Raw genomic sequence first — 15762 nt, 5'->3', positions numbered from 1 at the left:
GGCCCTCACTGGGGATTCTAGGCTGGGGCTCTACCACTGAGCCATGACCCAGGCCCTCACTGGGGATTCTAGGCTGGGGCTCTACCATCGAGCCACACCCCAGCCCCTCACTGGGGAATTCTACGCAGGGGCTCTACCACTGAGCCGTGACCCAGCCCCTCACTGTGTGACTCTAGACAAGGACTTTACCTTTACCATTGCCCTGCATGTCTCAGGCTTAATTACCCCTGAACCTGTTATGGAGCCTTGTGCTTAATTGGGGCAGCAGATTCCATGAAAGTATTGGAAAGCTCCAGCTTACAAAATGTGATGTGAAGAGGAGCTACTTGAGGGCATAGCTTATCCTCTCAGAGCCCATTAGCAGGAATATTAAGATGGGAACCAGAACTCAGCAAAAGAGAGACTGCCTAGGAGGCTGGAGAGATGACTCTCTCTTGCAGAGGACCTGAGTTCAATTCTTAGTGCTCATGAGAGGTGGCTCACAAGTGTGTTTAACTCAAGCTCCAGCAGATCCAACGCCCTCTTTTGGCCACTAAGGGTACTGCACTGAGGTGTGCATATACATACATATACACATAATTAAAATAAAGACCTCCCCCACAAAAGTTGCCGGGCATGGTGGTGCACACTTTTAATCCCAGAGGCAGGAAGATCTGTGAGTTCGAGGCCATCCTGGTCTACAGAGTGAGTTCCAGGACAGCCAGAGCTGTTAAACAGAAAAACCCTGACCGAAAACAAACAAACACTACAAAAAAACCTGTCTTTTGTTGAGAGTATGGGGTGGCTCAGGAGATGACTTGGATGGAATTAACTGGATAGGGTAAAACCAGAAGCCCCTGAGGTCTCACAAGGGGTTTAGGATCTGTCTGTCCTTTCCTGTAAATGGGACCATCCAGGAATTAGGGACTTTGGTACCAAGATAGAGAGACGCCAGCCTTGAAGAAATGGCATTTGGACACTTCAACATCAAGCCTTCTGGGCTATTCCCTCATCTTCCATAGAAGTAAACTTGATTGAGCATTTGAACTTAACCCTGCAGGGCAAAACTCAGGATTTTAGTGTGCTGAGACCCGGCGGCCAAACCCCGGGCATTTAATTACATAGCTACAGGCAAGGCGCGTGCCACACCGACAATTATTTCAGGAAAACCACAGAAGCCTTCTTCGTGATACCTGCTTCTCTTTTACAATTTGCTCTTTCTTGTGTCAGGAGAAGTCTTGTTTGTTTCAAAGGACATGCTGGAGATGCTAATTGTGCGGATGGGCTGCTTTGTGTCTGCATTAATGAGACTCTTTGGGGGGAGCTCTAGCCTAATTGCTTGGGGACCTGAGCCACTGGGAGGATGGCAGAGACGTTTCCGTTCCTGTTCATTGTTCAGTTTAGAAAGAATTGCATTTGTTCTTAAAGGAGACTACGCAATGGTGCTTTCTTCAGGGAGCAGGGCAAGTCTTTCGTGGTCATTTTTCCTGGGTTAGGTGGGGCTCCTGGCTGAGCCTGGTATACTAAGCCTGTAATACCAGTACCTGGATACATGGAGAGTACAAGAGGACTAGCCTGGGCAACTTAGTGAGACTCTGTCTCAGAATAAAAAGTAAAAAGAGGCTGGAGAGATGGCTCAGGAGTAAGAGCACTGGCCGCTTCTCCAGAGGACCTGGGTTCAATTCCCGGCATCCTCATGGCAGCTTGCAGCTACAGCAGCTCCATGGGCTCCTGTGTCCTCGTCTGATCTCTCAGGCATGTATGTGGTACAGACACACATGGAGACATGTACAGGCCACCACACAAGGCTTCACAGTGTGCAGTGCAGGCACCCTTGAAACCAACCTGGTGTGGAACAGCTTTGTTTACTGGAGGCTCTTGTGGAGTGCAGGAAAATTAGCTCACAGACCCAGCGCTGATGAACAGCCCAGCACTCCCAGCTCTGAGAAATATCCTAGAGTAGCCACGAGTTCTCCCATGGACACCAGCCACGGTGCCGTTGGCCTGTCATCCCAGAATTCCAGAGGTGAAGTTTCAGACCCAGCCTGGGCTACATGAAATTCTGTCTCAAAGCAAACAAAACAGAACAAAATCAAGAGTTCTCCCACAGGTAGCTGGGCATGGTGGTGCCACCTTTAGTCCTGGCAGGAGAGGCAGAGGCAGCTGGATTTCTGTGAGTCTGAGGCCAGCTTGTTGTACGAAGCAAGTTTCAGGATAGCCAGGGCTATTACACAGGGAAATCCTGTCTTGAAACACCACAATCAAACAAACAAACAAACAAAAACATTTAGAGTTCTCCCACAGTGGGCTGGAGATTTGGCTCAGTGATTAACTTGGCTGCTGTTCTTCTAAAGGGCCCTGGTTTCATTCTGAACACCCACATGGCAGCTCACAACTGTCTGTAACTACAGCTCCAGGAGACTGAAGACATGTTATATACATTCAGGCAAAACACCCGCACATATAAAACAAAACAAGCAAGAGTTTTGCACAGGAAGGCATGACTCACTAGGACATGGGGGTGAGGACCTTAGGAGTGTTGATGGGAGAGGTGCTTCTAGACTTCTTTCCACAGACTCGAGTAAACACCCACACCCGGTAGACAACAGTGTCTTCTGAGTGCAGAGTAGACTGTGAGAGTGGGAAGTGCATTTTCCTTTAAGTCTTTATTACCACATTATACATAATAATACTTATGACACTTTTTTTAAAGATTTATTTTTATTTTTTTATTTTTTTTGGTTTTTCGAGACAGGGTTTCTCTGTATTGTTTTGGAAGCTGTCCTGGAACTCGCTTTGTAGACCAGGCTGGCCTCGAACTCACAGAGATCCACCTGCCTCTGCCTCCCGAGTGCTGGGATTAAAGGCGTGCGCCACCAACGCCCGGCTTAAAGATTTATTTATTTATTACGAACACAACACCCTGCCCCCATGTACGCCTACACACCAGCAGAGGGCACCAGATCTCATTACAAATGGTTGTGAGCCACCATGTGGTTGCTGGGAATTGAACTCATGACCTCTGGAAGAGCAGTCAGTGCTCTTAACCTCTGAGCCATCTCTCCAGCCCCACTTATAGCACTTTTATAACACACATGCTGTACTTTAATCATATTCATCCCATCACCCTCTCTTGTCCCCTCCCACTCTTGCTAACTCCTCCCTCCTCCCAACCAGCACTCCCTTCTATTTTTGTGACTTTTTTTTTCTCAAGACAGGGTTTCTCTGTGGCTTTGAACTCTGTCTTGGAACTCACTCTATAGACCAGACTGGACTTGAACTCACAGAGATCCGCCTGCCTCTGCCTCCTAAGTGCTGGGATTAAAGGCATGCACCATCACTGCCTGGCTTTTCATGACTTTGTGTGTGTGTGTGTGTGTGTGTGTGTGTGTGTGTGTGTGTGTGTGTGTGACCTAGTGAGTTTCATGGGGGTTGCTTACGGAATGAAGGAGACAGGCTGTTCACAGGGCTGTGGGCTCCTCACCAGTGGCCACACCGCCGTTAATCCTCAGGCATGGACAGAGTGTTGAGCTTCCAACCCCCAGCTACCACTAACTGCTGGTCAACCCTCAGAGGTGGTTGTAGGCACTGCTGTCATTATCTGTCTGTCAACCCTCAAGGAGGCCGCATCATTGGCTTCTGCTGTATGAGTGAGCCTTGACTCTGCCTAATTCTATATGCAAGGTCGGTAGGTGGGTTGGCTCAGAAGGTAAAGGCACTTACCACGGAACCTGATGACCTGAGTTCCATTCCTGGGAAATCACACTGTGGAAATGGAGAACCAACTTCTGCAAGTTGACCTCTGGCTTGCACATGCACTCTGTGGTACACACTTGCCCACACACACACTATAAATAAATAAACATAATTTGTAAAGCTGAACAGAAAACGGAGTAGAGTCCATTCAAGGAAAGTCACGTGAGCTCTTACAGAGGAAGGTCCCCCAGTTTAGGCAGGGTGTATATAAGCACAGCCTGACTCATTACCATGGTCTGTGAATGGGTTATTTTCCTTATAAACTAGTGAGTAGTGGTGCTCACTGTGTAGTTAGCTCATTTACTCACATTTCACTACAAGAATCTGAGTGGGAAGAGAAGGCAGTGTGCAGCAGAGTCCCTGAGATTGCTCCTGACTCAGCCTGGCTTACCTCTGCCTCAGGTCCTGGGTTTTGCCTCTGTTTGGGATCAGTAACAGCCATGCAAATTACGGATTTCATATTGCTTGCTTCTCCAGAAAACACTTGTGGTAGGACACCCTGTAGGCTGGGCCAGGCTCTGCGGACAGCGTGCTTGCCCAGCATGCCCAAAGCCCTGGGTCCCTTCCTCAGCACTGAATGAACTGAGCATAGCAGTACGTGACTGTACAGCCTAGAGCTCACAAGGCAGAGGCAGGAGGATCAGGATTTCACCATCATTCTTGGCTACAATAGGGAGTTCAAAGCCAGCATGGGCTACATGAGCTCCTGCCTCAAAGCAAATCAACCATGCTAGACAGGATCAGGATTCTCCATTTCTTAACTCATGGCCACTACTCACAGTCGTTTGCCTGGACCTGAGCAGTCGCTCTGAGCTGGGCTCTTCCGTGGGTACCTAAGTTGGCGTGCATCTCTCTTCTGCTTAGAACCCTCCATGGCTGCAGCTTACCAGCTCCTTCTCTGTCACACTGTCCCCTTCCCACCCTCGCCTCCCTTCACTTAGCCCCTCGCTCACTCCGCTCTGGTCACCCAGGTCACGGCCCTGTCTCAGGCCCTGTCACTGCTGCTCCTCACACCTTCCCACACACATGATGCCTCCCTCCCTCATCCCCATCTAGTCTGCACTCAAACCATACCTGGTCACACCCTGAATATCACTTGCTTCCCCCACATCCTTTTCCCTGTGTTTCTTTTGTCTGTACTGCTCAACAATTTTAAATATTTGGTCTTCATCTATTTATACCTTTTATGTGTTTCCTCCACTTTTTAAAATGTGTGTGGGTGTGCACACATGTGTGCATACAACAGGCATGTGTGTGTATAAGTAGAGACCAGAGGACAACCCCAGGCATAGTGCGCCAGGAGCCATCCATCTGTTTTTGAGACAGGTCTCCCCATTAGCCTGGAGCTCACCAAGGAGGCTAGGCTGAGCAGACAGCACGGAGATCCTCCTGTAACCATGCCCCCAGAACTTGCACCACCGACTGCAAATTTTTATGCAGACGCTGGGGATCCAAACCTGGGTTCTCTCACTTACGCAGCAAGCTCTTTACCCACTAAGCCATCACCTCCAATGCAGACGTTTGCTCTTTAAGATGTTACCTCCACTTTTTCCTCTCTGAAATAGGGTTTCCTTAAGCACTACTGGGAAATCGCTGTGTTGATTTGAACTTAGTGTGGATAGCACATTCCAGCACAGAACTCCTGCACGTAAGCCATCCTCCTGCTTCAGCATCCCAACTAGCTGGGAGAGTAGTGCATCACTGCACCAGACTGAAGCAGGGTCTCTGTAAGTAGTCCCAGCAGGCCTCCGATTCATGATCCTCCTGTCTCAGACCCCCAGTGCTGGATTTACAGGCATGCAGTACCATGTCCCGCTCAAAGTCACTGCTTTTTCAGTGGCTATTTTTAGGTCCCTTTGCACACTAAGATTTAAAGTGCTGAGAGTTTACCTTCTTGGGCCTGGGGCTCAGTGGGCAGATGGAGGAGGCCCTGGGTTCCATTCCTAGCACCTAATAAGCAGAAGTGGTGGTGCACTCCTGTAATCCCAACACTCGAGGCAGGTAGATCACAGGTTCAAGGTCACCTTCAGCCATATAGTTAGTATAGGGCCAGCCTGGGCCTCAGGAGACACAACATGCACATGGCAATCCAAAGACAATCTTGGGTTTCAGTCCCCGCTGTCCACAGTATTTAAGACAGTGTCTTGTTCATCCCTGTGTACTCCAAGGTAGAAGATCCAAGAGCTTCCAGGGATGATCCTGTCTGCACCTCCCACCTTGATGTAGTAGTGTTAGGGTTACAGACATGTTCTGCTGCGTCTGGCTTATGTGGGTTGCGGGGATCAGAACTCAGGTCCTCACAGTTGCATTTACCCCTTGAGCCATCTCCCAGATCTCTCTTTGTATATGTGCATGTGTGTGTGTGGAAATCAGAGGAAGACCTCAGATGGCGATGTTCCTCAGGTCCCTCCGACCTTCTGTGTGAGACAGGGCCTCTCGCTGACCTGCAAAGGTGTCTAGTTGACTAGTATGGTCAGCAAGGTTCCGGGGATCAGCCAGTCTCTGTCTCTGGCTTTTCTCATGGGCTCTTCAGATCCACACTCAGGTCCTCATGCATGCAAGGCCATCTCTCCAACAAAGGGCTTCTGTCCTTCCCAGCAACATGGAGGGGAGCCCCTCTTTGGGTTCCTACTCTCAGACCACACCCTTTCTTCTGCAGACTCTCTTCCAGAGTCCAGAAGAGGGTTGGCAGCTCTACACCTCAGCCCAGGCACCCGATGGTAAATGCATCTGCACAGCTGTGATCCCTGCACAGAGCACCTGTGCCCGAGATGGTCGGAGCAGAGAGCTTCGGCAGCTCATGGAGAAGGTAGGGACCTGGCAGGAGCCAAGGTGGGGGTGGGGTGGGGGAAGGAGGAGATGGTCTGTGGGCTAAACCACAGAGATCCAGCCACACAGATTGTTCTAAAGTGACCAATGACTGGGATCCTATCTATGCAGATTTTTTATTTGTTTGCTTTTCTTTCTTGTTTATTAAATATGTTTATTCCTTTATTTTTTGAGACAGGGTTTCTCTATGTAGCCCTGCCTATCCTGGTGCTTACTCTGTAGACCAGACTGGCCTTCTGCTCAGAGATGTAATTGCTTCTGCTTCCCAAACTCTAGTTCTTGTAGTGCTGGGGAGGCAGGGAGTACCAGGGGCGGCATCCAAGTCCTTTCTTGTGCACTCAGGCCTGGCAGCCAATGCTCCATGCAGCCTTAGGTGACCCTGCTAAGAAGATACTTGGTACCCTCTTCAGGCAAGGGTCTAACCTGTCAGGGCTCATGCAAAGATTCTGCAGCTGGGAGTGGAACTGCTCACCTCTAATACCGGGACTTTATAGGCTGAGGCACAATGACTGCCACAAGACTGCGTGCACCCTGGACTACATAGGAAGACCCCGCTGGGTGGGAGGTGGGGAGAGGTGGGGAGTTGCCACCAAGCCTGATGGCCTGAGTTCAATCCCCAGGTCCCACATGGTTAGAAGACAGAATGAACTCCCACAAGGTGTACTCTGACTGACACACACCAAACAACAAATGCAATTTTAAGATACTTTAAGAGGGGAGGGGGAAGCTAGAGGTATGGTTCATTGGGTCACATGGGTAATATGGACCTGAGTTTGCATACCCAGCACCTACAAAAGCTAGGTCTGGTGGTATATGTCTGTAATCCAGTGCTAGGAAGGTAGAGAGACAGGCACATCTGGGAACCTGAACCCTCAGTATGAAGTGTGAGCTCCAGACTTGGGGACTGGGTCTCAAAAGAATAAGGTGGAGGGTGGTTGTGGAAAACAACCAACATCAGTCTCTGGCCTCCAGACACACTTATGTAGACATGTATGCACACACAAATATGCGTACATAGACACACTTATGTAGACATGTATGCACACACAAATATGCATACATAGATACACTTATATAGATATGTATGCACACACAAATATGCATACATAGACACACTTATGTAGACATGTATGCAAACACAAATATGCGTACATAGATACACTTATGTAGATATGTATGCACACACAAATATGCATACATAGACACACTTATGTAGACATGTATGCACACACAAATATGCATACATAGACACACTTATGTAGATATGTATGCACACACAAATATGCATACATAGACACACTTATGTAGACATGTATGCACACACAAATATGCATACATAGACACACTTATGTAGACATGTATGCACACACAAATATGCATACATAGACACACTTATGTAGACATGTATGCACACACAAATATGCATACATAGACACACTTATGTAGACATGTATGCACACACAAATATGCATACATAGACACACTTATGTAGACATGTATGCACACATAAATATGCATACATAGACACACTTATGTAGACATGTATGCACACACAAATATGCGTACATAGACACACTTATGTAGACATGTATGCACACACAAATATGCGTACATAGACACACAGATATATATGCACACACAGATACATATACACACAGACATGTATGCACACACACATACATACACGTAGATATACAGATTTGTATACACACACATTCACACACACAATTCCTTTTCACCCTGGCTGCCTCCACTTCTTCTGTCCCCAGGATGTTTTAGACTCTTTGCTGACTGAAGTCCCTGTCACTGCCCATTTGCCAGCTGTGATGCCTGCAGCCACCTCCCTCATTGAACAGAGGACAAAGCTGAGGTTTGGCAGAAGGGAGCACCTGGGCACCTGCAGCGCTCACCACTAACTCCCAGAATTCTGTTCTGCCCACCCGTACAGGAACTGCTTTTCCCCAAAGCTGTGGACTTCCATGTCGTGCCTTTAACTGTTCATAGTGGCTGAAAAAATAATTTTTTGGCATGGCTAATGATGTGTACCTCAAGGTCTTGTGTAGCCTAGGCCAGTAGTTATCGACTTGTGGGTCTCAATGCTTTTGGGGTGCTGAACGACCCTTTCACAGGGGTCTCCCAAACCATCAGAAAACACAGGTATTCACATTATGAATCATAATAGTAGCAAAATTACAGTTATGAAGCAGCAACAAAAGTAACGAGCTGTAGTAAGAGAGCCACTGGCCTAGGCTGCTCTCGAACTCAATATGTACACAAGGGTGACCTTGAACTTCTCATCCTCCTGGCTCCACTTCCCAAGTGGCCTGTGTTTCAGGTGTGCACGACTGCACCCAGTTTATGCTGGGGATGGAACCCAGCTTTGTGCATGCAGGCAAGCACCGAGACGCAGCTCCAGTCCCCTCCCACCCTGCCTCTTGTTCTGTTGTTTTTATTACAGGCAGGGCTCCACTCTGACCCATACTGCCTTGAAATTCATTCTGTAGCCTTAGCTGACCTAGAACTCATGACAATCCCCCTGCTTTGGCTTCCTGGGTGCCAGCATTACAAATGTGACCCACCACTCCTGGATCCTTTTTAAGGCTACTCTTGAAATTCTGAGCCTTTGGCCTCTACCTCCAAGTGTTCAGATTATGTGTGTGTGCCCCACCACACCTGGTTCTGATCTTCATTTCGGAAAACACCCTCTGTCATGCTGTGTGGAGAACAGCTCAGGAGGGTGAAAGCCAAGAGACAGGGAGGAGGTGACAGGTGTGAAGGGACGGGATTGGATGGAACCTGCTATTGGAAGGTTACTAGGGAGATCAGGGGAGAGCAGGGCTGGCAGGCATCTTTGCCTGCCCCTGTTTCTGTGAGTGGCAGGGAGGAGGAGCTTGTCTACTGAATGGTTCTCATTCTAGGTCCAGAATGTGTCTCAGTCCATGGAGGTCCTTGAGTTAAGGACATATCGGGATCTCCAGTATGTTCGCAGCATGGAGACGCTCATGCGGAGCCTGGATGCAAGACTCAGGGCAGCCGACGGGTCAGTCTCGGCCAAGAGCTTCCAGGTAGGTTCTTCCAAGTTCAGCTCAGAGGTCAAGAGAATGGTTGCAGAGGCGTGGGGTGGTGGCTTAGTGGAGTAAGAATGTTTGCTGTGAAAGCAAGAGGACCCGAGTTCCAAAGGATGGGGTCATGTCTGAGAAGAAATGAGAAGTTGACTAGGTTCTGGGGTCCCGAAGGCATCCTTTGGCAAGGCCTGAGCACTGCATCTGAGATGACAGAGTGACGGTATGGGCAGAGGGGCAGGGGTTGGGATCGGCGGCCATTCTCTCCTGGTAAGCAGGAACTGAAGGACAGGATGACAGAGCTCCTGCCCCTGAGCTCGGTGCTGGAGCAGTACAAGGCGGACACACGGACCATTGTGCGCCTGCGTGAGGAAGTGAGGAACCTTTCTGGCAACCTGGCTGCCATCCAAGAGGAAATGGGCGCCTATGGGTATGAGGACCTGCAACAGCGCGTGATGGCCCTGGAGGCACGACTCCATGCCTGCGCACAGAAGCTGGGTATGCATGCCTTAATCCCGAAGCTTGACCCCTTATCTCCACACCCAACCCTAATGCTGCCTCTGTGCTCCAAAGCTAGGCGTGGTTTGGCATCTAACTGCTAACCCCCCCCCCCCCCCGTTTGGGCTCCCGAGCCCAAGCCGACAGCAAGCCCCAAAGCTTGGTTTTGGATCTTGATTTCCAGCCTTTAAGCCCATGTTGACATCGCGGGGTCACACACTGGATGTCTCCTCCCCAGCCCTTGACCCCTTCACTTCCCGTGCAAACAGTGTCCTGCTTTCCTTGGGCTCCTGCTGCATCCTTTTCTCACCCCCACTGTTCCCGTCTCCCAGGCTGCGGGAAGCTGACAGGGGTCAGTAACCCCATTACCATTCGGGCTATGGGGTCCAGATTCGGCTCCTGGATGACTGACACAATGGCCCCCAGTGCAGACAGCCGGGTGAGTGAGTCAGCAACTGCCTGCAGGTGCCCGGAGAACCCACACTTGCGACTCTTAGGCTTTATTTTTATTTAGTGTATATGGGGCAGGGGTGGTAGTGTGCATGACTAGTGCTACTGACGACCAGAACACTGCGCTGGGTGTCCCTAGAGCTGGAGTTATAGGTGTTTGTGGGTCACCTGATGTGAGTGCAGGGAATTTAACTCGGGTCCTCTGCCAGAACAGTACCCTTAACTGTTGACGTTTTTCTTTCCCTGAGACAGTCTCCCTCTGTAGACCAGGCTGACCTCACACACAGAGATCTGCCTGTCTCTGCCTCTTGAGTGCTGGGATCAAGAGTGTATGCCACCATGTTCAGCCTCTCACTGTTTTATTTTCTATTAAATTATTGTTTATTTAGTGTGTATATGTACAAGTGTGACATGGCATGTGTGTGGAGGTTGGAGGACCACTTCCTTGAGTCATTTCTCTCCTTCCACCATGCGGGTCTTGAACTCAGGTTGCCAGGTTTGGCAGCAGGCTCCTTTAGCCTCTGAGCCATCTCAGGAGCCCACTCACACACCATGGACACTCATAGCACATCATCGTGGGTCCCTGGGTCCTTCAACCCTCCCTTGACTGCCTAGTGACCATGTGACTGAGGCTCTTCTACATCTACTGACTAGAGACTATGGCTGCAGGTGCACTCAGGGACACATTCTGAGAACTGCACAGGTAGGCATTCTTGTTAGAGTGCAGACATCAGATTAAAGATGACATAGGGTCAGGGAGGAAGATAGCATAGTGTGCAAGAATGTGTGCTGCACAAATTGAAGATCTGGGTTAAAGCCCTCGGTACCCACATAAAAAGCCACGAGCGGCATATGCACCAGTGCTGTGGGGAACGGAGGCAGGAGGTTCACCGGGGCTTACTGGTCAGCAGCTCAGGTTCAGTTATAGACCCCATCTCAGAGAAATAAGGTGGAGAAGAGTGACACAGCAGGACACCTCTGCCCGCCTCATTTCTGTAGTTGATAAGATTCTCTGACAAAAAGCAAATTAGGGAAGAAAGGGGCTTAGTTTAGCTTACAGCTCCAGGTTAAAGACCATCATTGTAGAGAAATTAAGGCAGGAGTTTAAAACATCGAGTCACATCACAACCACAGTCAGGATCAGAGAGATATCGATGCATGCATCCTGTTTGTGTTCAGTGCAACCTCTCCATTCTCATTGTGTTCAGGACTCCTTGTCTAATGAATGATGTTGCCCACAATGGGCTGGGTTAATGAACAATCACGACAATGCCGTACTGACATGCCCTCAGGCCAACTCAATGTTGAGAATCTCTCATTGACACTCACTTCCTAGGTAATTCTCAGATGTTTCAAGCTGATATTAATGCTAACTATCACAAGCTGGAGAGGAGGCTCAGTGGTTAAGAGCACTGGCTACTCTTCCAGAGGTCCTGAGTTTAATTCCCAGAACCCACATGGTGCCTCACAACTATCTATAATGGGATCTGATGCCCTCTTCTGGCATGTAGATAAAGCACTCATACATTACATACATACATACATACATACACCTTAAATAGCAACCAGCACAAGGGTGGTCACCAACTGTCACAGAGCACAGGCAGTAACTCAACACCATTCCACTGTGATCACTGACCTTGACTGATGACAGTGACCCAACCAATTGGTTAGTTTGGAATCAGATTTGCACTTATCTAGTCTTGTCCATTCTTAGCCAGGGACACTTGGGCAGGTGTCTTAATATTGTTCCTCTAATTTTCTTTTCTTTTTTTTTTTTTGGTTTTTCGAGACAGGGTTTCTCTGTGGCTTTGGAGGCTGTCCTGGAACTAGCTCTTGTAGACCAGGCTGGCCTCGAACTCACAGAGATCCGCCTGCCTCTGCCTCCCAAGTGCTGGGATTAAAGGCATGCGCTACCAACGCCCGGCTCCTCTAATTTTCTTATTCTTAATGTGATCCTTCAACAATGAACCTTAGCTTGATAATGAGGGCATTCACAAGTGCTTTTAGCTGATAATGGTGCTGCTGAGAGATTCAGTGACATCCTTTGTGCTTATGGGATTTAGCCACTGACAATGAATTTGGGTCAGGCATGGTAGCACACTCCTTTAATCCCAGCACTTGGGAGGCTGAGGCATCTCTGTGATGCTCAAGACGAGCATGATCTACATAATGAGTTCCAGGCCAGCCTGGGCTACATAGTAAGATCCTACTTTTTTTTTAAAGATTTATTTATTTATCATGCATGCACTGTTCTGTGTGGATACCAGAAGAGGGCACCAGATCTCATTACAGATGTTTGTGAGCCACCATGTGGTTGCTGGGAATTGAACTCAGGACCTCTGGAAGAGCTGCCTGTGCTCTTAACCTCTGAGCCATCTCTCCAGCCATCTTTCCCTTTACTTTGTAATGCTCATGTTGCTTGTTACAAGTTTCCTTTCATCTCTGTAAGAACTTATCTTAAAAACAAAACAAAAATATCTCAAACAAAATACAGTGACCTCAAAGTGACCCCTTATTACCCAATAATATTACTCGATGAGCGCTCTCAACCCAGTGTCCAGTGAATGTGACCCTGTGAGTCTCCTGGGAGCACAGTGCTCCCTGATCCTTTGGAACACCACCAATTTAGGATTTTTTTGTTGTGTCTGTTCATAAAGATGTGTGCACAGGCAGGTGTGTGCCTGTGCATGTAGCGGCCAAGTTAACAAGAGATGTTTTTCTCTACTGCCCTCCACCTTGTCTCTTTCCTTTTCGTATGTGTGTGATATGCACACAGTTGTGTGCAGGTGTGTGCACTCAGAGGCCAGAGGTGGACATCAGGTGCCCTGTTCTATACTTGCAGTCTTAGTCCCTAGACACAGACTATCTCACTAAGTCTGGCGCTAGGCTGGCAATCAGCAAGCCCCAAAGATCCTCTTGTCTCTGCCCTCAAAAGCACTGGAGTTACAGCACATGTGGCCATGCCCAGCTTTTCACGTGGTCTCTGGGTTCCAAATCAATCTTCATGCTTGCAAAGCAGATCTTTCCCACTGACTCATCCCCCACCCCCGTTAGTGGCTATTACAGAACTTGCAGCTCATCAGTATGGGTATGCAGAGTGGTCAATGAGCTCCAGAGATCTGTCTCTGACTCCCCCAGCACTGAAGGGTACAGCTATGTGCACCACTAACCCCGACTCTTTAGTGGGTGTTGGTGAAACGAACTCAGATCCTCACGCTTGAGTGGCAAACACTTTACCCCCTGAACTACCTTTCCAGGCTCACTAATACACATAGTCACCAAACTATAACCAGTCGCAACGGTCTTAGGAAGGACTATAACTGAGTAGTGACATGAAGATGATGGCTGATCACTGATGACCAAGGTTGAGCTTTCCTGATTGGCCATTCCGTGAGGGTCACAGGTTACTGTGACTGACTGGCTGCTGCTCTCGTAGGTCTGGTACATGGATGGTTATTACAAAGGCCGCCGGGTGTTGGAGTTCCGCACTCTGGGAGATTTCATCAAAGGCCAGAACTTCATCCAGCACCTGCTGCCGCAGCCGTGGGCAGGTACGGGCCATGTGGTGTACAACGGCTCTCTGTTCTACAACAAGTACCAGAGCAACGTGGTGGTCAAGTACCACTTCCGGTCGCGCTCCGTGCTGGTGCAGCGGAGCCTCCCGGGGGCTGGCTACAACAACACCTTCCCCTATTCCTGGGGCGGCTTCTCAGACATGGACTTCATGGTAGACGAGAGCGGGCTGTGGGCCGTGTACACTACCAACCAGAATGCGGGCAACATCGTTGTCAGCCGGCTGGACCCTCACACCCTGGAGGTCGTGAGGTCCTGGGACACGGGGTACCCCAAGCGCAGTGCGGGGGAGGCCTTTATGATCTGCGGCGTCCTCTACGTGACCAACTCTCACCTGGCCGGAGCCAAGGTCTACTTTGCCTACTTCACCAACACGTCCAGCTACGAGTACACGGATGTGCCCTTCCACAACCAGTACTCGCACATCTCCATGCTGGATTACAACCCCAGGGAGCGGGCCCTTTATACCTGGAACAACGGGCACCAGGTGCTGTACAACGTCACCCTCTTCCACGTCATCAGCACTGCCGGGGACCCCTAGGCGCCCCTGCAAAGGCTGTGGGGAGCCCTCCCACACTGCCCGTGACTCCCCCAGCCTTCTCTTGTCCATGCCCTTTCCCTGCCTAGATTCCTTCTCCCCCACCTTCCCAGCCCAGCTTTCTGTTCTCTGCATCTCTACCTATGCGTTTCCTCCATTTTATTGATCTCTGCTTTTGATACTTCACTTCTGAGTCTTTCTGCCTTTTTATGGATGCTCCTCTCCCTCGGTCCACTCCCGTTTTTTCCTCCCCTCCCAGTTTCCCACACATTCCTCATCCCTCCCTCCCTCCCTCCCCTGGATCTGAGTGCATGGATTTTTTTAATTTATTATTTACACCTTTTCTTTTTGGGTTGCCAGAATAAACTGGACCTTTGACATTTGATGCCTGCGTAGTTTTGTACCCAGTGGTGGTTAGAAAAGGAGAGAACTCCGAGTCCCTTTATTCTCTGTGCTTGGCGTGATCTGAGGTAGTGTCCTGTAACACCCCTTCCCCAGGCTGGCTAGCCCTTGGAGGAGCCCACCCAACTCAAAGGTGTTTCAATCAAAAGTGATTTAAAAGCAACCGGGATCACAACAACAGAGAATTCTATTAAGGGGATGAAAACTGGCTTTAAGTGAATATTCCCTGGTTGCTGCCTCACAATGGCACATCACTGAGCTGTCTGGAGATGTTCTAATAATTTGGGTGCTTTCGAAAGGTGTTAGAACGCCCCCCCCCGCCCCCGTTTCTTCTCTGCTTTGTAACTGCAGAAACTGTTTCTACACAAGTCATGCTAGCAGAGTTCTGGGAGGTGGAAGGCTGATGTGGAGGCGTCAGGTTATTTCTCCCTAGGTAACCTCCTGTCCCTAAAAGTCATCTCATTCTTCCTTAGTAAATCTATTCACTGTGCTTAAAAACACAAATCAGTAAGGCAAAGCAAGCTAACAAAAAGCAGGTGGAGGGAGGGTGACAGGTCAGAGCTGGGCAGAGAGGCTGGAGTAAGAAAAAGACTTACTTAGGGAGCAGGGGCCCATGCAGCACAGGCCAGCCTTTGGAAGCTACCAATGACCTTGAGCTTCTGATCTCCTGCT

General features: G+C 49.3%; 1 protein-coding gene across 5 annotated transcripts in view; it reads left to right on the top strand.

Annotated features, from left to right (window-relative positions):
• Positions 1-15073, top strand: part of Olfm2 (olfactomedin 2) — a 73406-nt gene extending 58333 nt beyond the window's left edge. For 4 of the 5 annotated variants that reach the window (XM_040729784.1, XM_040729783.1, XM_040729782.1 and 1 more), the window contains exons 2-6: positions 6395-6544; positions 9483-9629; positions 9902-10124; positions 10457-10563; positions 14014-15073. In XM_040729784.1, the coding sequence (XP_040585718.1) occupies positions 6395-6544; positions 9483-9629; positions 9902-10124; positions 10457-10563; positions 14014-14691 (1305 nt within the window). In that variant the 3' untranslated portion in view covers positions 14692-15073. The remainder of the gene's footprint in view (positions 1-6394; positions 6545-9482; positions 9630-9901; positions 10125-10456; positions 10564-14013) is intronic. The other variant, XM_005078570.4, reaches the window with a different exon arrangement.
• The last annotated feature ends 689 nt before the right edge of the window (positions 15074-15762 follow it).

The sequence above is a fragment of the Mesocricetus auratus genome, unplaced genomic scaffold (assembly GCF_017639785.1).
Source record: "Mesocricetus auratus isolate SY011 unplaced genomic scaffold, BCM_Maur_2.0 Super-Scaffold_100022, whole genome shotgun sequence".
NCBI lineage: Eukaryota > Metazoa > Chordata > Mammalia > Rodentia > Cricetidae > Mesocricetus > Mesocricetus auratus.
The sequence above is the reverse complement of the archived record's forward strand: the minus strand, read 5'-3'. Positions and strand labels throughout refer to the sequence as shown.